The 21,410-nt window shown below is 47.6% G+C and overlaps 2 protein-coding genes across 2 annotated transcripts; one reads left to right on the top strand and one right to left on the bottom strand.

The window, feature by feature from the left end:
• The first annotated feature begins 2,965 nt into the window (after positions 1-2,965).
• On the top strand, positions 2,966-21,275 carry KIFC1 (kinesin family member C1). The gene is made up of 11 exons (XM_008960641.4): positions 2,966-3,417; positions 9,434-9,571; positions 9,693-9,792; positions 14,720-14,773; positions 14,891-14,944; positions 15,134-15,534; positions 16,258-17,037; positions 17,601-17,891; positions 17,997-18,070; positions 18,205-18,280; positions 21,039-21,275. Exons 1-11 carry the CDS (start codon positions 3,406-3,408, stop codon positions 21,081-21,083), a joined length of 2,025 nt encoding a protein of 674 aa, XP_008958889.1. The 5' UTR covers positions 2,966-3,405; the 3' UTR covers positions 21,084-21,275.
• On the bottom strand, positions 11,186-13,373 carry LOC100987045 (large ribosomal subunit protein uL11-like). Its single transcript, XM_034961862.3, has one exon. The coding sequence runs from the start codon at positions 11,965-11,967 to the stop codon at positions 11,470-11,472; it is 498 nt and encodes a 165-aa protein (XP_034817753.2). The 5' UTR covers positions 11,968-13,373; the 3' UTR covers positions 11,186-11,469.
• Positions 21,276-21,410: the final 135 nt, after the last annotated feature.

The raw sequence follows: 21,410 nt of genomic DNA on the forward strand, positions 1-21,410 counted from the left end.
TCATCAAAGTTCTCATCTTGCAATGTTTCCTGTTAAATATCATCATGACTACTTTTAACCTATTTGAATCAAGGCTGAGTTACAGCCTTTTAAATTTTTGAATAATTTTTTTTTTTTTTTTTTTGAGATGGAGTATTGCCCTCGTTGCCCAGGCTGGAGTGCGGTGGCACAATCTCGGCTCACCAAAACATCCACCTCACGGGTTCAAGCAATTCTCCTGCCTCAGCCTCCTGAGTAGCTGGAATTACAGGCACATGCCACAATGCCCGGCTAATTTTTTTTTTGTATTTTTAGTAGAGACGGGATCTCACCATGTTGGCCAGGCTGGTCTGGAACTCCTGACTTCAAGTGGTCCTTCTCTCTTGGCCTCCCAAAGTGCTGGGATTATAGGCACGATCCACCATGCCTGGAAATTTTTTTTTAAGAGCACAAATCCACGTTTATTTATTGACTTTTCTTTTTTCTTTCTTCTCTTTTTTTCTCTTTTTCTTTTTTTTTTTTTTTTGAGAAGGAGTCTCGCTCTGTTGCCCAGGCTAGAGTGCAGTGGCGCGATCTCGACTCACTGCAACCTCCACCTTCCAGGTTCAAGCAGTTCTCTGCCTCAGCCTCCCAAGCAGCTGGGATTACAGGTGCCCACCACCACACCCGGCTTTTTTGTATTTTTAGTAGAGACGGGGTTTCACCATCTTGGCCAGGCTGGTCTTGAACTCCTGACCTCGTGATTCACCCGCCTCAGCCTCCCAAAGTGCTGGGATGACAGGCGTGAGCCACCGCACCCGGCCTACTGACTTTTCATTAGTTTAAATCCTTGAAGGGTACAGCATCGGATTCTGTGTCCAATAGCCTTAGTGGGAAGATTGCTTCAGAATTTGGCACGAATCATGCCACTGTTTCCGTGGGCCTGCCTCAGCCTCCCGAGTAGCTGGGATTACAGGCGGCTGCCACCACGTCTGGCTAATTTTTTTGGTTTTTTTTTTTTTTTTTTTGAGACTGAGTCTTGCTCTGTCTTCCAGGCTGTAGTGCAGTGGCGCGATCTCCGCTCACTGCAAGCTCCGCCTGCCGGGTTCACGCCATTCTCCTGCCTCAGCCTTCTGAGTAGCTGGGACTACAGGCGCCCGCCACCACGCCCGGCTAATTTTTTTTGTATTTTTAGTACAGAGAGTTTTTCACCATGTTAGCCAGGATGGTCTCGATCTCCTGACCTCGTGATCCGCCCGCCTCGGCCTCCCAAAGTGCTAGGATTACAGGTGTGAGCCAACGCGCCCGGCCACCAAATAGTGTAATTTTTACAGTTACACTTTGTAACTAGTGTTGCTGAAGATGGAAATGCAATTGATTTTGAAAATTGATTTTTTTCCTCTTACTGATTTTTTATCCATCAACCTTGCTAAACTTATTTATCAATTCTATCTGAATTTTATTTTAGGGATGCTGCACATGCAATAATTTCATCTGCGAATATTAACATTATTGTTTCTTGTAGTCCTTATATATTTGTTGCTTATTGGACTGGCTACAACTTCCATTGTTTTATTGATGAGGATTATTGAGAGCAGGCATCCTTGCCTTGTTCCCCATCTTGAAAGGAATGCTTTCAACATTTCCCCATTATGGTGATGTGTTTTGCGAAATTTTTGAAGATGTCCTTTATCAGCTTCTGGAGTTTAAAAAAAAATATCAACGGGTGTTGAATATTTTGAGTGACTTTGCTGCATCAATTGAGATGAATAAATTTTCCCCCTTTAATCTGCTAATGGGTCTATATTTCTCCATTCCATTTAAATTTTTTTTAAATTTGATAAATATCTTTTGCTATATGTTTCTTCTCAGGTCTCCCTTCTCAGTTATCCCCCTTTACCTTCCATTGTTGGTTTTCTCTAGTCTCTTCCTTTTCTTTTTACTGTGTTCTCTTCAAGCTCTTGCTTTTTGGAGTTTTCCCAGGATATCAAAGGTTGGGGGGATGGCAACATGGTTTTCAGACAGTGTGTCTCCCCACAATCTGCTTCTCTCTACAAGCTTGTTTGAAGCCAAGTTAAAGCAATGGATAGAAGACGGCAGCGCGGGTGCCAGACCTGCCAATTTCCAACTGCACACCAAATCCCCGAACATATGCTTGAGGCCCCTGCCTTTCGGTTTCATAAATAAAACCCTGTCCTGACTACCTCCAGGACTGGATGGAAACTCGGATGAGTAAATATGGTAGAACGACTTTGCAAACTAGCACCCTATTCACACGTAAGGGGTTGCTCTTGTCACCGAGACTGTTAGAGGCAATGTGAATTAACAGAAATAGCTTGGATTTTGAAGCTAATGGAATCTAGATCCATTCCTAACCAGCAGTGTGACCTTATTATGTAACCTTACTGAACCTGTCTCCATCCATCTCTACAAAGAACGTGGCACAATGTAGGAACTCAGTGAATTTTCGTGATTAAAAGACGAGATAATACAGGTGCATAATCTGCAAAACATAAAATACTCCATAAATGGAAGCACTAAATCTTCCCCGAGCTCGAGACTCCAAAGGCCCTGGGCCCAGCACCAGTAACAAGCACCCAGGTAAGTAGGCTGGCTGAGAGAAGAGGGCTATAAAGAAAAATTCTTTCCTGAGCTTTGAATCCCCACTGTCAGGCTTCAATGGAGCGCAAAAGTTCCTAAATTTGGTGAGAAATGGCAACATTACCAGGGAATGAACAGACCAGGCCACTCACATCCACGTGAGGGCTCCAGGAGCCACTTCCGGGCCTAGTCAACCACGACCAGGAGAGGCAGCGCTGGAGCCTCAATCACGTCGACGGAAAACAAGTGCACTCCCTACTGCAGTCACCAGGAGGCGCTAGTCCCGCCTGTCTCCCGGCACGTGTCCTCGTTTGCGCACGCGTCATTTCTTTCCTCCAGCGTCCCCGCCCCTTCTCCTCCGGCCGCCACCAGTTACGCTTGGCCAGTTGCGTTCGTGCGGCGACGTCCACGCATTTTCTGACGTAGCGAGCGACGGCGGGGAGCCGAGCGGAAGTCCAGCAGTGTTGCCGCTAGAGGAGGGGAGGGGTGAGAAGCATAAGTGGCACCGGAAGTGGAATTAATCCGCCTACCTCTCCTGCGCCTGCGAAACAGAAAAGACAAGGCGCCTGTCGGGCGGGGTGTGGCTTCGGGTGGCGGAGAACGCTGCGATTGGCCCTCGGCCGTGGCGACAGCGACGATTGGTCCCTGCGTGCAGAGCGCGGTGAGAGTGGGTGGCGGCCGTTGGAATTCAAAAGTGGCGGGTGTGGCGCGGGGCTGGTAGCGGCCGGAGCCGTGCGAGTTCTCTACCCTGCTTCGCGAGCGGGCGAGAGAACGCGAGTCCCAGGATCCCCGGCACCCAGTTCTCTTCCACTGCATTCCCCCGGCGCGTGTGGGACCGAGGTGGACATGGATCCGCAGGTGAGTAGGGGCGGCGCAGGTGTCCTGCCCTGGGGATGGGGACGACGGCTGACCGCTCCGATGCTGTCGCGCCCCCGGCTCCCGGTCGGCCTTTGTCATGTCTACCGGGAGAGCGAAGGTCCGTGCGCCCCCGCACAAGTGGAAAGGGGCGGAGGCAGGAGTGGAGACGGCTTAGAGCACCCGGGGAGGTCGGAAGGGACGTTTGTCTGCCCTCCCCCAGCTTCAAGTCTTTGGAGCCCCTCCCTTACTTTCATGTCTCCGAGATTTCCCATTTCGAATTCTCAGCCTCGTCTGACACATTTCCACTTCTTTATTCCTACTCAGGGTGTGATTGCAGTGTGTAAGAAGGGAGAGTTCTGATATGACTTCTTCCTTTGGGGACATGGTGTCTGAGGCCACATCCTTGCTGAGGTCCTTTTGTGTTAATCGCCTCTCCTTATCACTGCTGCTTCGGAGTGTAGGAAAGGGAGAAGGAGAGTAGGGTAATCTGGGCCAAAAGACTTCTCATTCTCTCTCTCCTTTCCCAAATTGTGCAGATTCGTGCCCAATGAAACTGATTGATTTAGTTCTTTCTCTTAAATGGTGCCCTGCTGCACCCCACAACCATATGCAGCTTCCTGTCTCCAGTGAAGAGAGATGAATGTGTGTGACAGCTGGAGTGTACTGTTCTCTGGTGCCAGGAAAGGTCTCCTGCCTGAATCCTTTGTTTACTAGTATTTCACGTTCAGGTTTCCCTGAAGTTAGCATTCAGCCTTAAGAGAGATTCTTTCTCTCGTGACAACCAGAGAGCAGAGTAGTATGATGTGACAGTAAGAAGTAGTAAAAGCCTTCTCAGATCTATTAATCAAGTATTTATTGAGCACCTACTACATGCTAGGCGTGGTTGTAGGTACTTAGGATGCAGCAGTGAACAAGGGACAAATCGTTGCCATCATGGAGCTGCCATTCCATGGGGATACAGACAATAAATGTAATAAATGAATTATATAACTGCCAGAAGGTCGTAAGTGCTGTGGAGAAAAGGAGAAATTCAAGGTTGAGGACGTAGGGGAGGCCAACTGGCGGGATAGAGTATTAAATAGGGTGGTCTCAGTAACCCCCATGGAAAAGATGAGTTGAATAAAGACTTGAAGGAAGTGAGGGAGATAGACAAGCAGATAGTGAGGGAAGAACATTTCAGGCAGAGGGAATCTGTTAGAGCAGAGTCCCTAAAGAGTTGTAAGGAGGGAAGTGTGGCTGGAATGAAGTGAGCAAGGGGAAAAGTTGTGGGAAAGGAAGTCAGGTAATGGGTAGTGGGGTTGCTGATCACAGTTTGTCCTTGTGGGGGTTGTTGTGAGGACTTTTACTCTGAGTGAGATGGGGAATCATTGGATGATTTTAAGCAGAGAGATAAGATTTGTTGGGTCCAACAGATTTTCGTAACCATAGCACCATTGCCTTTTTTTTTTTTTTTTTTTTGAGACAGGTTCTCTTTCTCTGTTCCCAGGTTGGAGTGCAGTGGCATGATCATGGCTCACTGGAGCCTTAACTTCCTGGGCTCAAGTGATCCTCCCACCTCAGCCTCCTGAGTAGCTGGGACTACAGGCAGCTGCCACCATGCCTGGCTGATTTTTTGTATTTTTAATAGAGACAGGGTTTTGCCATGTTGCCCAGGCTGGTCTGGAACTAACTCCTGGGCTCAAGCAATTCGCCTGCCTCGGCCTCTGAAAGTGCTGGGATTACAGGCATGAGCCACCGTGCCCTGCAACATTTTTTTTTTTGAGAAGTAGTCACGCTCTGTCGCCAGCCTGGAGTGCAGTGGCGCGATCTCGGCTCACTGCAACCTCCGCCTCCCGGGTTCAGGCGATTCTCCTGCCTCAGCCTCCCAAGTAGCTGGGACTACAGGTGCCTGCCACCACGCCCGGCTAATTTTTTGTATTTTTAGTATAGACAGGGTTTCACCGTGTTAGCCCGGATGGTCTCAATCTCCTGACCTCATGATCCTCCCACCTCGGCCTCCCAAAGTGCTCGGATTACAGGCATGAGCCACCGCACCTGGCCAACATTTTTTATTGTCGTGACTAGGTGGGGGGTTGCTACTGGCATCTAGTGGGTAGAGGGCAGGGATGCTGCTAGGCATCTGACAGTGTACAGGACTGCATTGGACATTGTCAAATGTCACCTTGGGGATAAAATCACCCCCAGTTGAGAACCACTGGTTTATGATAATCTAGGTGCCAGATGATGGTGTCTTAGGTCAGGGTGATAGCAGTGGAAGAAACAGTAAAAAGTGATTGGATTCTGGATATATTTTGAAGGTACAATCAGCCATGCTTTGCTGACAGATTAGATGTGGTATGTAGGAGAAAGAGAGGACTCTGGGTTTTTGGCTTGAGCAACTGAAAGATGGAGTTATATCAATTGAGATGGAGAAAGCTGCAAAAGGAGCAAGTTCAAAGCAGGGTTGGACATCAAGAGGTCAGTTATTAGACTTCCAAATGGAGATGTTTTTTTGATACGGAGTCTCTCACTCTGTTGCCCAGGCTGGAGTGCAGTGGTGTGATCTCAGCTCACTGCAACTTCTACCTCCCAGCTTCAAGCAATCCTCCCACCTCAATCTCCCGAGTAGCTGGGATTACAGGCACGTGCCAGCACACCTGGCTAATTTTTGTATTTTTAGTAGAGACAGGGTTTTGCCATGTTGGCCATGCTGGTCTCGAACTCCTGAACTCAAGTGATCCGCCCGCCTCGGCCTCCCAAAGTGCTGGGATTACAGGCATGAGGCACCACTCCCAGCCTTAAATAGCGATGTTGAGGATGCAGTTCAGTATAGGTGCAGGATCGAGGTCTGAGCTGGACATATAAATTTGGAAACTGTCAGCATATCAATGATATTTAAAGGCATGGGAGTGGATAGTGAGTATAGATAGAGAATGCTGTTAAAATCTGGAGAGATGAGGAGGACCTGCCAGTGAGGTAAGAAAGGGTGGTCTCCTGGAAGCTACGTGAAGAAAGCCTATTAAGGAAAAGGGAGTAATCAGTTGTATCAAATGCTGTTTGATGGGTCAAGAAAATGAAGATAAAGAATTGACTTAGCAACATGAAGTTACTTGTGATCTTGAGGATAGCAATTTCGATGGAATAGTGGGAATGAAAGCCTGATTGCAGTGGGCTTAGGAGAGAAATTGGCCACGATGAATACACTAGAGGTAATACTTTAGAGTTTTGCTGCGAAAGGCGGCAAGGAAAAAGGATAGTACCTGTTAGGGAAAGCAGAGTTCAGATTCTTTTAGTTTCGAAGAAATAATAGAGTTTGTGGTATGCCAATTGGAGTGATGCCATAGAGTACAAAGCTGATGGTGCAGAGGTGAGAAGGGAGGATTGCTGGAGGAATGTTCCTGAAATTGGGAGGATTTGGTGAGTCCAGGATTTGGTGAGGAGGGATGGGAATGTGATGCATATATGAAAGGGTTGCCTTAGGAGCAGGGCCATCCACCTCTGATCTTGTGGTGAGGTGGATGTAGGCAGGGTTGCATGAATATCTGTTCTTATAGAAGGTTAAGTGCTTTTGCTTCTCACTGTGGAAAGTTGGAGGGCATCATGCATGTCTAGCTTTATATTAATAGATGGGAAAAATATATATACTGTGGTCTTTGGAGTTGTCCTGAATAAACAAACCTTTAAACACATTTTCTGAACCAACATAAATTCCAAGGAGGTAGGTCTGTAGCAGATCCACTACGGTAGTGTAGAGAGGAGGAAGGGCACAGGTTATTTTTAAAAATTAGTGTTTGACTTTGGAATACTTAAAGAAAAATTTGGTTTCCATACTATATTTGATTACACTAAATTAAAATAAGCATTATTTGTGCACACTTCTGTAGGTGGCAGGAAAAATGCTACCTCTTTTTTTCCCTTTTTATTTTTATAGAAGCCAATGGTATGGATATATCACAGTTTAAGTATTGCCCCACTGATGAACATTCAATTTCATTCCTTCAAAAACTGTAGAGTCCTACCATGTAGCAGACATTGTACTAGGCCCTCTGGTTATATAGTTATGAACAAAACAGATGAATTCTTATGGTGCTCACAGTCTTATGTAGGGGTTATGATAATAAAAACAAAAGAAAACAGTGTATCAGGTTGTTTCATGATTTTTAAAAATAATGATGGTCTGTGAACTTCCTTGAGTAAATCTCACTGTATCACGGGTAGCTCAAACTCACTTTCCCAAAATTGAACTTAGCATCCATGAAACCAATCCTGCTGGGTCCAGTAGCATGTGCTTGTTGTCCTAGGCACTTAAGAGGCTAAGGCAGGAGGATCACTTGAACTCAAAGTTCAAAGCCAGCTTGGGCAACCCTGTCTCAAAAACAAATAAACAAAAACCAACTCTTCAGGTACTCAGATCTCTGTGTTATTTCTTTTCTTTTTCTTTCTTTTCTTTTCTTTTTTTTTTTTTTTTTTTGAGACAGGATCTCAGTATGTCGCCCAGGCTGGAGTGCTGGAGTGCAGTGGCATGATCACGGCTCACTGCAGCCTTGATCTGGGCCCAAGCCATCCTCCCACCTCAGCCTCCCTTGTAGCTGGGACCACAGGCAAATGTCATCTGGTTCGCTAAGGTGGATGTCTGCCTAGCTTAGCCCTCAAGCTTCTAGAATAGCCCCTTTCAACTAGGTTCCATGAGAATTAAGTTCTTTTTTTTTTTTTTTTGAGACCGGAGTCTCGCTCTGTCACCCAGGCTGGAGTGCAGTGGCACAATCTTGGCTCACTGCAAGCTCCGCCTCCCGGGTTCACGCCATTCTCCTGCCTCAGCCTCCCCAGTAGCTGGGACTACAGGCTCCTGCCACCATGCCCGGCTAATTTTTTGTATTTTTTAGTAGAGACGGGATTTCACCGTGTTAGCTAGGATGGTCTTGATCTCCTGACCTTGTGATCCGCCCGCCTCGGCCTCCCAAAGTGCTGGGATTATAGGCGTAAGCCACTGCGCCTGGCCAAGTTCTTTTTTTTTTTTTTTTGAGACGTAGTCTCGCTCTGTCACCCAGGCTGGAGTGCAGTGGTGTGATCTCGGCTCACCGCAACCTCCACCAATCGTTCAAGCGATTCTCCTCCTCGGCCTCCCAAGTAGCTGGATTACAGGCACATGCCACCATGCCTGGGTAATTTTTGTAGAAACAGGGTTTCACCATGTTGGTCAGGCTGGTCTTGAACTCCTGACCTCAAGTAATCTGCCCGCCTCAGCCTCCCAAAATGCTGGAATTACAGGCATAAGCCACCATGCTTGGCCAGAATTAAGTTCTAATGCCCCCTTTTTTTTTTTTGAGAGGGAGTCTCACTCTATTGACCAGGTTGGAGTGCAGTGGCGTGATCTCGGCTCACCGCAACCTCTGCCTCCCAGGTTCAGGCGATTCTCCTGACTCAGCCTCCCGAGTAGCTGGGATTGCAGGCATGTGCCACCACACCCAGCTAATTTTTGTATTTTTAGTAGAGACGGGATTTCACCATGTTGGTCAGGCTAGTCTCAAACTCCTGACCTTGTGATCTGCCCACCTCCGCCTCCCAAAGTGCTGGGATTACAGGCGTGAGCCACTGCACCCGGTCCAGGTAAAACATTTCAAACGGCTCAGTAAATGTTGCCTGATTCTCCCAAGCAGTCTTCAGCCCTCACATATCTTCCACTCTCTCCCTTGTTTATGATTCTCAGCTCCAGCCAAAAGGCCAGTTGGTTTCTTAGCCATGCTCTGTACATATTTGAATTTTTGCCTTCCAGGAAGAGCATCCATTCCTCTCTGCTTGTTTGAGTCCCACCCTTAAAGTTAGTCAAGTCCAGCTTTTCCCCTAGAGGTTATTCCCACTTTTAGGTTACGTCCCCACTTCTGTTCATGCTGTCTGGCACATAATTCAGCTTTTGGCACAAGTGGTGCTCAGTGCTTGGTGGTGGTGATGTTGACAATTGAGGCTGGGGGCCAAGATGGGAAGTTCTTGGGACATTTGGGCTCCTGGGTATTGTCTTAAGGGTCTCTTTTCCCAACAGAGGTCCCCCCTATTGGAAGTAAAGGGGAACATAGAACTGAAGAGACCTCTGATTAAGGCCCCTTCCCAGCTGCCTCTCTCAGGAAGCAGACTCAAGAGGAGGCCTGACCAGATGGAAGATGGCCTGGAGCCTGAGAAGGTGAGCTGGGCATGGAGAGCTGTGCATGTGTGTGGGGTGTGTGTGTGTGTGAAAGAAAGGAGAGAGAGAGTATAAACCATTAGGGAGGGTGACTATGGACCTTGTCTTTATCTTTCCCCAGAAACGGACAAGAGGCCTGGGTGCAACGACCAAAATTACCACATCCCACCCAAGAGTTCCATCCCTCACTACAGTGCCACAGACACAAGGCCAGACCACAGGTGGGCTCTCAGGATGGATAGACTCCAGGGACATGGAAGGCCAGTGCTCTTCAACTCACTTGTTTCTTTTCTTTCAATTTTATTGTTTTTTTTTTTGAGACAGAGTCTCGCTCTATCGCCCAGGCTGGAGTGCAGTGGCTCAATCTCACTCACTGCAACCTCCTCCTCCCAGGTTCAAACGATTCTCCTACCTCAGCCTCCCGAGTAGCTGGGATTACAGGTGCCCACACCACGCCCAGCTAATTTTTGTATTTTTTTTTTTCAGTAGAGTTGGGGTTTCGCCATGTTGGCCAGGCTGGTCTTGAACTCCTGACCTCAGGTGATCCACCCGCCTCTGCCTTCCAAAGTGCTGGGATTATAGGCGTGAGGCACCGCACCCAGCCTATTTTGAATAGGTAATAACATTTCATTTGGTTCAAAATTCCAAAGGCACAAAGGTTGTTGTATAGTGAAGTTTGCTTCCTATTTCTGTCCTCCAGCCACCCAATTCTGCTACCCAGGGCAACTGTGTGTTCTTCCAGGGAAATTCTATTGGTATTCAAGCAAGTAAGACTATACTCCCCCACCTTTTTTACATAAATGGTGGCATACTTTAGACATGGTCCTGCTTTTACTTATCTTAATCCAAATTGCTTTTTGGCATATGGAGTACAGTTGGCCCTCTGTATCCGTGGGTTCTGCTTCTGCAGATTCAACCAACCATCGGTTGAAAATATTCAAGGAGAGTGGGCACAGTGGCTCATGCCTGTAATCCCAGCACTTTGGGGGGCCAAGGTGGGTAGATTACCTGAGGTCCGGAGTTCCAGACCAGCCTGGCCAATATGGTTGAAACCCTGTCTCTACTAAAAATACAAAATTAGCCAGACGTGATGGCCCGTGCCTGTAATCCCAGCTACTCTGGAGGCTGAGGCAGGAGAATTGCTTAGAACCCAGGAGGTGGAGGTTGCAGTGAGCCGAGATTGTGCCAGCCTGGCGACAGAGCGAGACTCGGTCTCAAAAAAAAAAAATGAGAAAATATTCATGGAAAATAAAAAATAAAACCAAAAAATACAGTATAACAGTTATGGTCATGTGTCACTTGGCAATGCAGATACATTATCAGAAATGCATTATTGTGGAAACATCATAGAATGTACTTACTGAAACCTAGATGATCTAGCCTGCTACACACCTAGGCTATCTGCGATAGCCTATTGTTCTTGGGCAACAAGCCTGTGTGGCGTGTTACTATACTGAAGCACGGTAGGTAACATAACACAGTGGTAACCATTTGTGTATATAAACATACCTAAACATAGAAAAGGTACAGTTAAAATACAATATAAATGATAAAAAATGGTACACCTGTACAGGGTACTAACCATTAAATGGAGCATGTTTGAATGGAAGTTGCTCTGGGTGAGTTAGTGAGTGAGTGGTGAGTGAATGTGAAGGCCTAGGGCCTTACTGTACACTGCTGTAGACTTTAGAAACATGGTACAGTTAGGCTACATCAAATTTATAAAAAATAGTTCTTTTATAATAAATTAACCTTAGTTTACTATAACTATTTTACTTTATAAACTTAACATTTTTTTTCCCACTTGCCAAGGCTGATGTAACATTTTAATCTTTTTTTAACTTTTTTTTTTCGACCAGTTGTCAAATGATCCTTTATTGAAATATTTTCCTTTGTGCTTAACTAGCTGGGCATTCCACAGCACCACTGTTGATGTCATCTATGATGTCATGAGGGTGGCAGCCATCAACATTACAGCCCATAGACTGGGCAGTCCCCGGGATCTCTTTAATGGTTCCAGAGAGTTCTCTGGCTAAGGATCGGTGCCGCATCTGTCGAGCAGTGTTGACGATCTCATCAAAAGTGACATTCCCATTGTGTTTAATGTTTTTCTGTTTCTTCCTGTCTCTTGGTGGTTTCTTGAGGGCTTTGATGATCGGGGCAGAGGCAGAAGGCACCACCTCAATCTGGGCCTGTCTGTTCTCAATGGTCAGTTTCACTGTAATCCTCAGGCCCTTCCAGTCACCCGTTGCCTTGGCAATGTCATCACCAACCTTTTTTGGAGACAGACCCAGGGGGCCGATCTTGGGGGCCAGGGCAGAAGTGGCACCGACTTCACCTCTGGTGCACCTCAGGTATACGACCTTGATCTTGTTGGGGTCGAACTTTGGCGGCATGGTGGAGGCAGCTGGTGTCGGATGAACCCAGATTCAGGACGACCGAAGAAAGTTGCACCTTGGCCTCCTCCGAGCCGAAAGCCGAGAACTTCTCTCTTTTGTTTTTGAGATGGAGTCTCGCTCTGTCGCCCAGGCTGGAGTGCAGTGGCACAATCTCGGCTCACTGCAAGCTCCGCCTCCCGGGTTCCCGCCATTTTCCTGCCTCAGCCTTCCGCGTAGCTGGGACTACAGGTGCCCTCCACCACACTTGACTAATTTTGTTTTTTTGTATTTTTAATAGAGACAGGGTTTCACCATGTTAGCCAGGATGGTCTCGATCTCCTGACCTCGTGATCTGCCTGCCTCAGCCTCCCAAAGTGCTGGGATTACAGGCGTGAGCCACTGCGCCCGGCTAACTTTTTGACTCTTGTAATAACAACTGAAAACACAAACATTGTATAGCTTTACAGAAATATTTTATTCCTTTATATCCTTATTCCTCATGCTTTTTTTCTATCTAAATTTTGTTTTGGGTGGGGAGCATATATTCAGGGCAATATGAATCTCTGTCTCCTGGCTTGAAAATAAAATTTTTGTTTTTTGTTTTTTGTTTTTGAGACAGAGTCTCGCTCTGTCGCCCAGGCTGGAGTGCAATGGCGTGATCTCGGCTCAGTGTAACCTCCGCCTCCTGGGTTCAAGTGATTCTCCTGCCTCAGCCTCCCGAGTAGCTGGGACTACAGGTGTGTGCCATCACACCCAGCTAATTTTTTGTATATTTAGTAGAGATGGGGTTTCACCGTATTAGTCAGGATGGTCTCGATCTCCTGACCTCGTGATCCGCCCGCCTCAGCCTCCCAAAGTGCTGGGATTACAGACATGAGTTACTGCGCCCCGCCTGAAGTTCTTTTTTTAATTTAAAATTTTATTTATTTGTATTTTTTCCGAGAAATAAGCTTAAATTTGAAAAATTCTAAATATTATTTTGCTTTTCAAACTTTTTGTTAAAAACGAAGAAATATACACATTAGCCTAGGCCAACATAGGGTCAGGATCATCAACATCACTGGCTTTCACCTCCACATCTTGTCTCACTGGAAGATCTTCAGGGGCAGTAACACACATGGAGATGTGACTTCCTGTGATAACAATGCCTTCTTCTGGATTGCCTTTTTTTTTTTTTGAGACGGAGTCTCGCACTGTCGCCCAGGCTAGAGTGCAGTGGCATGATCTCGGCTCACTGCAAGCTCCGCCTCCTGGGTTCACACCATTCTCCCGCCTCAGCCTCCCGAGTAGCTGGGACTACAGGTGCCCGCCACCACGCCTGGTTAATTTTGTTTTTGTATTTTTAGTAGAGACGGGGTTTCACCGTGTTAGCCAGGATGGTCTCAATCTCCTGACCCCTTGATCTGCCCACCTCGGCCTCCCAAAGTGCTGGGATTACAGGCATGAGCCACGGTGCCTGGCCTGGAATGCCTTTTGAATGACATGCCTGAGGCTGTTTTATAGTTAACTGTTTTTGCAAATAGAAGGAGTATACCCTAAAATAACAATAAAAAGTACGGTACGGTAAATATATAAACTAGTAACATAGTCATTATCATTATTAGGTATTATGTACTATATGTAATTATATGTGTTATACTTTTATACAACTGGCAGTGCATTAGGTTCGTTTATATCAGAATCACCACAAACAGGTGAGGAATGCTATGACATTACCATGGCTATAATGTCACTAGGCAATAGGAATTTTTAGCTCCATTATAATGTTACAGGGCTACTGTTGTATATGCAGTCTGTCATTGACCGAAATGTCATTATGGGCACATGACTGTATTAACATAGCATTTACATTGTGTTAGATATTCTAAGTAATCTAAAGATGATTTAAAGTATATGCGGCTGGATGCGGTGGCTCACGCCTGTAATCCCAGCACTTTGGGAGGCTGAGGCAGGCAGATCACCTGAGGTCAGGAGTTTGAGACCAGCCTGGCCAACATGCTGAAAACCTGTCTCTACTAAAAATATTTAAAAAAAAATTAGCCAGGCGTGGTGGCGCTTGCCTGTAATCCCAGCTACTCAGGAGGCTGAGGCAGAAGAATTGCTTGAACCCTGGAGGTGGAGGTTGCAGTGAGCCAAGATCGCGCCATTGCATTCCAGCCTGGGTGAGAAGAGTGCAACTCCATCTCAAAAAAAAAACCAAAATGGAGGCCAAGGCAGGCAGATCACCAGAGGTCAGGAGTTTGAGGCCAGCCTAATCAACATGGTGAAACCCTGTCTTTACTAAAAATACAAAATTAGCTGGGCGTGGTGGCGCATACCTATAATCCCAGCTACTTGGGAGGCTGAGGCGGGAGAATCGCTTGAACCCTGGAGGTAGAGTTTGCTGTGAGCTGAGATCATGCCATTGCACTTCAGCCTGGGCAACAAGTGAAACTCTGTCTCAGTCAATCAATAAATAAAGTATATGGGAGCGTGTGCATAGACTATATTTAATACTATATACCTATTTATGTAAGGGACTTGGGCATCCTTGGATTTTGGTATTCTTGGGGGGTGCTGGAATCAACCCCTTTTGGATACTGAGGGATGACTGTAATTTCTGGTTCTAGGGGAGGTATCATTAGGAGCTGGCCAGACTTAGGGATAAGGGAAGGAAGTTATCTTATTTCTAATTCTGAGAAAAGCACTTCTTCTGCCCCTGTCCTAGCAAGTGTACATGCCATCTTAAGAATGATCATTCTACCTTTGCTCTCTCCCATCTCCTGGGCAGCTCAAAAAGTTTCCAAGAAGACAGGACCCCGGTGTTCCACAGCTATTGCCACAGGTAACTGTGCTCAAGAGCTGGGTCTGAGAAGGGATTTGGGGTATGTGTAAAGGGAGAATGATGGAGGTGGAGGGACACTGGTCCTGTAATTCCTAAGTCACCTTCTCAATTCTCTAGGGTTGAAGAACCAGAAGCCAGTTCCTGCTGTTCCTGTCCAGAAGTCTGGCAGAGGTGACAAACATAACCACTGGGTGAGAGGCTGGGATAGGGAAGAGAAGATGGTGAGTGCCCAGAAAAATCCATTTGGTCTCTAAGGGGAAGGAGATGTAGCATCAGGTGTGGATCCCATAAAGGCTAGAAGGGAGGAGGGATAGAGAGCCTAGACTCCACTGACCTTTGTCCTTTCTGTGTTCATCTTAGCATCAGGTGTTCCTCCCATGGCAGGAGGGAAGAAACCCAGCAAACGTCCAGCCTGGGACTTAAAGGGTCAGTTATGTGACCTAAATGCAGAACTAAAACGATGCCGTGAGAGGACTCAAACATTGGACCAAGAGAACCAGCAGCTTCAGGACCAGCTCAGAGATGCCCAGCAGCAGGTCAAGGCCCTGGGGACAGAGCGCACAACACTGGAGGGGCATTTAGCCAAGGTACAGGCCCAGGCTGAGCAGGGCCAACAGGAGCTGAAGAACTTGCGTGCTTGTGTCCTGGAGCTGGAAGAGCGGCTGAGCACGCAGGAGGGCTTGGTGCAAGAGCTTCAGAAAAAACAGGTGGAATTGCAGGAAGAACGGAGGGGACTGACGTCCCAACTAGAGGAGAAGGAGGTAAGGGCCAGATTTTCACCAGATGTCAGCCCCGCTTTCCTGGCAGAGGTCATGCCTCCCCTCCCTTCCAGGTACCCCTCAAGTCTGGGCTGAGAACTCCTGAGCACCTATCTTTAGCAGTATAGGTGCTGCTGAAGATACCTCTCTCTTCTACCTGTCTGCACCCCAGCCCACTCCTGACTGTCTTGCTTTCTGCCACCCTTCTTCCTACCCTTGACTGTTTGCAAAGCTCCCATTTAGATCTGTGTCTTCCTTAGTCCTCCATCCCTCTTTCTTTGGGTTCCCATCCTGATCACAAATTCCTGTGGTACTCTCTTTCCCTCCTCCCATGTCCACTTGACTCCTTCCTGGTGAGCACCAACTAGATTAAGTTATTTGCAGTCTCTTAAATGACTCAACTTTCACTTCTGGGCATTCTGCATATGTGCTTCCCTCTTTCTGGAATGTTCTTTGTGTACTACATCCTTCCTTGGTTCACTCTTGTACTTCTGGGTGTCACCCTAGATATCATCTTCCTTGTGCTCCTCTTTGTGCTTGGGCATAACCATAGCACTCCCTGTCTTAGTACCATGATTCCTTATTTTCTCATCTTTCTTTGTTTACCAGACTTTGAGGTCCTTTTGAGCAGGGACCTCACCTCCACCCACTCCATACGCCACACAGTTTGTTCTTATTCTTGGTTGCATCTTACCCTCTGTGTATGTTGTGTTCTCTTCTGGGCAGAGGAGGCTGCAGACATCAGAAGCAGCCCTGTCAAGCAGCCAAGCAGAGGTGGCATCTCTGCGGCAGGAGACTGTGGCCCAGGCAGCCTTACTGACTGAGCGGGAAGAACGTCTTCATGGGCTAGAAATGGAGCGCCGGCGACTGCACAACCAGCTGCAGGAACTCAAGGGCAACATCCGTGTATTCTGCCGGGTCCGCCCTGTCCTGCCGGGGGAGCCCACTCCACCCCCTGGCCTCCTCCTGTTTCCCTCTGGCCCTGGTGGGCCCTCTGATCCTCCAACCCGCCTTAGCCTCTCCCGGTCTGACGAGCGGCGTGGGACCCTGAGTGGGGCACCAGCTCCCCCAACTCGCCATGATTTTTCCTTTGACCGGGTATTCCCACCAGGAAGTGGACAGGATGAAGTGTTTGAAGAGATTGCCATGCTTGTCCAGTCAGCCCTGGATGGCTATCCAGTATGCATCTTTGCCTATGGCCAGACAGGCAGTGGCAAGACCTTCACAATGGAGGGTGGGCCTGGGGGAGACCCCCAGTTGGAGGGGCTGATCCCTCGGGCCCTGCGGCACCTCTTCTCTGTGGCCCAGGAGCTGAGTGGTCAGGGCTGGACCTACAGCTTTGTAGCAAGCTACGTAGAGATCTACAATGAGACTGTCCGGGACCTGCTGGCCACTGGAACCCGGAAGGGTCAAGGGGGCGAGTGTGAGATTCGCCGTGCAGGGCCAGGGAGTGAGGAGCTCACTGTCACCAATGCTCGATATGTCCCTGTCTCCTGTGAGAAAGAAGTGAGGACCCATGGGCACTGGAACTGGGAAATGGGGAGGAGTGGGCAGGGTGCCACGAGATGGAGGTAGAGGGAGAAAGGAGCAGGAGAGAATTGAAGGATGAAGTGCGAGTTATGAGGATGGGTTACCACATCCCGTTTTGGCCTGTGGGCTGTCGGTAGATCTGCCTTAACCTGGGAGTGGCGAGGGAGTGATGCATCTGCCAAAACGAGGAGGGTCACTACATCTCATGTCTCATCTCCTTGCTCAGCTCATCCTAGCCATGCTGGCCTCCTGGCTGTTCCTCAACCAGCTAGTCGTGCTCCCCATCTCAGGGCCTTTGCCTGGATGCTCTTTCCTGGAGATCTTGGCTATCCTGTCAAAACTTGTGTTCCCCACCCCGCCTTTATACACTCCCTATTCTATGTATTCCTTACCATTTTCGGACATACTGTGCATCTTATTTTGTTTCTTGACAGGCTAGAAAGCTTCAAGGGGGGGGGGTGGGCTCTTATTCATTTCCATACATATTACTATGTACTGACTTCTGCCTGCCTTTTTGCCCCTTCTGCTCCCATCCCCAGGTGGAGGCCCTGCTTCATCTGGCCCGCCAGAATCGGGCTGTGGCCCGCACAGCCCAGAATGAACGGTCATCACGCAGCCACAGTGTATTCCAGCTACAGATTTCTGGGGAGCACTCCAGCCGAGGCCTGCAGTGTGGGGCCCCCCTCAGTCTTGTGGACCTGGCCGGGAGTGAGCGACTTGACCCCGGCTTAGCCCTCGGCCCTGGGGAGCGGGAACGCCTTCGGGAAACACAGGCCATTAACAGCAGCCTGTCCACGCTGGGGCTGGTTATCATGGCCCTGAGCAACAAGGTGGGAATGGGAGTGGGGTGAGATACGGGACCTGGGGGACAGTTGGGGTTGGCTGTGCAGAACCCTGCCTATTCCTAAACACCTGTCCCCACCTCAATCATCTAGGAGTCCCACGTGCCTTACCGGAACAGCAAACTGACCTACCTGCTGCAGAACTCTCTGGGTGGTAGTGCTAAGATGTGAGTGAAAGGGACAGATGGAAGGGGTCAGGTAGGAACTGTGTTGGGGTGAGGGGTAGAAAGGGGAACAGTGGAGACCTGTCCAGGCTCTGCTGGCCCCTAATGCTGGGGTTGGGCGTATTCTCTTTTCATAGGCTCATGTTTGTGAACATTTCTCCACTGGAAGAGAACGTCTCCGAGTCCCTCAACTCTCTACGCTTTGCCTCCAAGGTGCGATTACCACCAGTCAGCCTTGTCAGGACCCGTGGGTGGTTGTAGGCTTCTCCATTCCAATCCCTTTTGTCTTCTAGGATAGGGAGCACATTTGTGCAGAAAGGTTTTACATTTGCAGGTATCTGAGGCACTGCTCACCTGGTTCCATTTTTAATTATTAGCTTTTGAGTTAAGTTTTTTAAAAAACAGGTGATTAATTTAACCTGAGAAAGCTGATTAAAAAAAAAAGAAAAGGTGACTAAAAGGTCTAAACTGGTTGGGCGCAGTAGCTCATGCCTATAATCCGAACACTTCGGGAGGCCAAGGCAGGAGGATTGCTTGAGCCCAGGAGTTTGAAATCAGTCTGGGCAACATAGTGAGACCCTGTCTCTACAAAAAATAGGAAAATTAGCTGGGTGTAGTGGCTCACACCTGTAGTTCCAGCTACTCAGGAGGCTGAGGTGGGAGGATCACCTGAGGCTGGGAGGTGGAGGCTGCAGTGAGCCGTGATCCTACCACTGCACTTCAGCCTGGGTGACAGAGTAAGACCTTGTCTCAAAAAACCAACACACAAAAAATCCCTAAGATTCCTCCCTATCAGCATACAGAGATCATTATTTTTAGGTCTGCCTAGACTCCACTATGTAGCTGCACCAAAATTTATCCACCAGTTCCCTCTACTGGACACTTGGATTGTTTCCACACTTTTTTAGTCACAAACAAGGCCACGTTGACTAACTTTGTACATACATCATTTTGTATTTTTTCGGTTACATCTAACCAGGGAAATAGTCCTTGAAATGGGTTTACTGGATCAAAGACTTAGAGGTTTTTCAGACTATTCCAAATAGTGTGAATTCAGACTCCAAACCTCATGAGGGTCAGCCAGTGGCTATATGAATTCTCACTAATGAGAATTCCTTCCACTAGAATCTCCTTCCACTAGTGTTAAGCAAGTCAGAAAGTTTCCTTACTGTCTGCCTCCACGGTAATTTTTTTCTCTGGTACACCCTCCTCCTGCGCGTATAGCCCTTTGATGGGCTCTGGCTTTATTTGAGGTCTGATCAGGTCTGTCCTGCTGTGCGCTTGGGCCTCCTCCCAGTCAGCACTGATTGTTGCTGTGGAGTAGCCAGCACCTGCACCCTGATCTGGTATTCTACTTTGATGAGGGTTTCCCTCACTATCTTGCAAGTTCAATTTTAGAGGGTGGTGATGTTTTTTCTAACTTTTTATTAATGTTACACCAATGTAACATTCAACAACATGAACTTTAATATCCTCTAATACCCAGTTTATGTTAAATTTCACCCAACTGTCTCAGAAGTGTCTTTTATACATAATAGGTTTGTTCAAATCAGGATCCAGGCAAGGGCCACCCACTTGGTTGAAATGTCTCAAGTTCCACAACCCTATCCCACACTGCCACTATTATGTCATTTGTTTGTTGAAGGTCATTTGTCCTATAGAATATACTGTTCTGGATTTTGGCTGGTTGCTTCCTCTTTCCCCCATACTTTCACTTATTTATCATATTTGGGTGTTGTCAACCTGACCCATCCATTTACAAGCTCCTTATTGACTTTTTCACCTAGTGATTTTATCCAGCAGTGACCATACCTGGATCCTTTATTTCATTAAGGGGTTTCTAAATGGGGATTTTTCTAATCTTAGTTGTTCTGCATTGGTTAGTCACGATTCTTTTATGAAGACATTTGCCTTGCCATCTACTTGGTTTCTCTGCAATTCATACAGGAAAAACAAGATAAATGCTGAATTATTTATTGATTTTCAGTATTGAGTTGATATCCTAGCAGCTTCCAAAGGTGACCAATGAATGTTTATCTGAGGGTTATCTTTATTTTTATTTTTTTTTTGAGACAGGGACTTGCTCTGTTGCCCAGACTGGAATTCAGTGGCTCAATCATAGCTCATTGTAGCCACCAAAAGTGTTTCTTTTGGTGCATCTTTCTGATGCTCAAATTGCCCCATCTTTGGCCAATAGGAACCTCCTGGCCGGGCGCGGTGGCTCATGCCTGTAACCCCAGCACTTTGGGAGGCCGAGGCGGGTGGATCACGAGGTCAGGAGATCGAGACCATCCTGGCTAACACGGTGAAACCCCGTCTCTACTAAAAATACAAAAAATTCGCCGGGCGTGGTGGCGGGCGCCTGTAGTCTCAGCTACTTGGGAGTCTGAGGCAGAATGGCTTGAACCCGGGAGGTGGAGCTTGCAGTCAGCCGAGATCGCACCACTGCACTCCAGCCTGGGCGACAGAGCGAGACTCCGTCTCAAAAAAAAAAAAAAAAAAAAAGAGCCTCCTTCACCTTCAGATTGGTGCCAGTGTCCTTTAGACAGAACTCTAGTAGTCTTTTCAGATTCAACTTGTACATTTCCTTCCCCAGACTTCAACTGATCCATTTTCTAAGGAGTCCTAGTTCCTAAATGGGTGTTATTACTATTTTATCTCGGTTTAAGTGTTTTACAGTGGGAGAGGTTGGAGGTCTCTAGTACAGGGTATTGCTGGAAATGAAAGCCTCCTTTCTCTGCTCCTGTATTTTCTTCTGGGGCTTCCATCTCTTCTCAAGCCTTTTCACCTCCTCCAAACCTAGTGTGCAGAGGAGAACAAACCATAACTGGCACCAGCCTGAACCAGCCTTTGGAGGCCTTATTTCAGTATTTCTGAGGGCAGCCCTAGCATTGGAGGATGGGAGATCTTGGGAAAAATGTTGTATTGGTTACGCTGCAAACTTTTATCCTGTCTCACCCCTTGCCCCCAGGTGAACCAGTGTGTTATTGGTACTGCTCAGGCCAACAGAAAGTGAAGACGGATCCAGATCTGTGTGTGTGTGTGTGTGTGTGTGTGTGTGTGCGCGTGTCCGTATGTCTATGTATCGGGTGAGGGGTGGGAGGGTTGCTGGAGGGTGCTTTATTGGGTGGAGGGCACCATGTCCCAGGGCTATCAAATAAAGAATAGTTTTTTTTTTTAAATAAAGGTTTTATTAGCATTTGCCCAAGAAGGCAGATACTTTCATATCTGTAAAGGTGGGAGCTGTGATCTGTTCCCTCTGCCAAACGTTTATGTGGGAGGCGGGAGCGGGGGCTGAGGGCTTCGTCTTTTCTCCCCTCTGCTATCACCGGTTCTGGACCTT

This window comes from Pan paniscus, chromosome 5, assembly GCF_029289425.2.
Source record: "Pan paniscus chromosome 5, NHGRI_mPanPan1-v2.0_pri, whole genome shotgun sequence".
Classification (NCBI taxonomy): domain Eukaryota; kingdom Metazoa; phylum Chordata; class Mammalia; order Primates; family Hominidae; genus Pan; species Pan paniscus.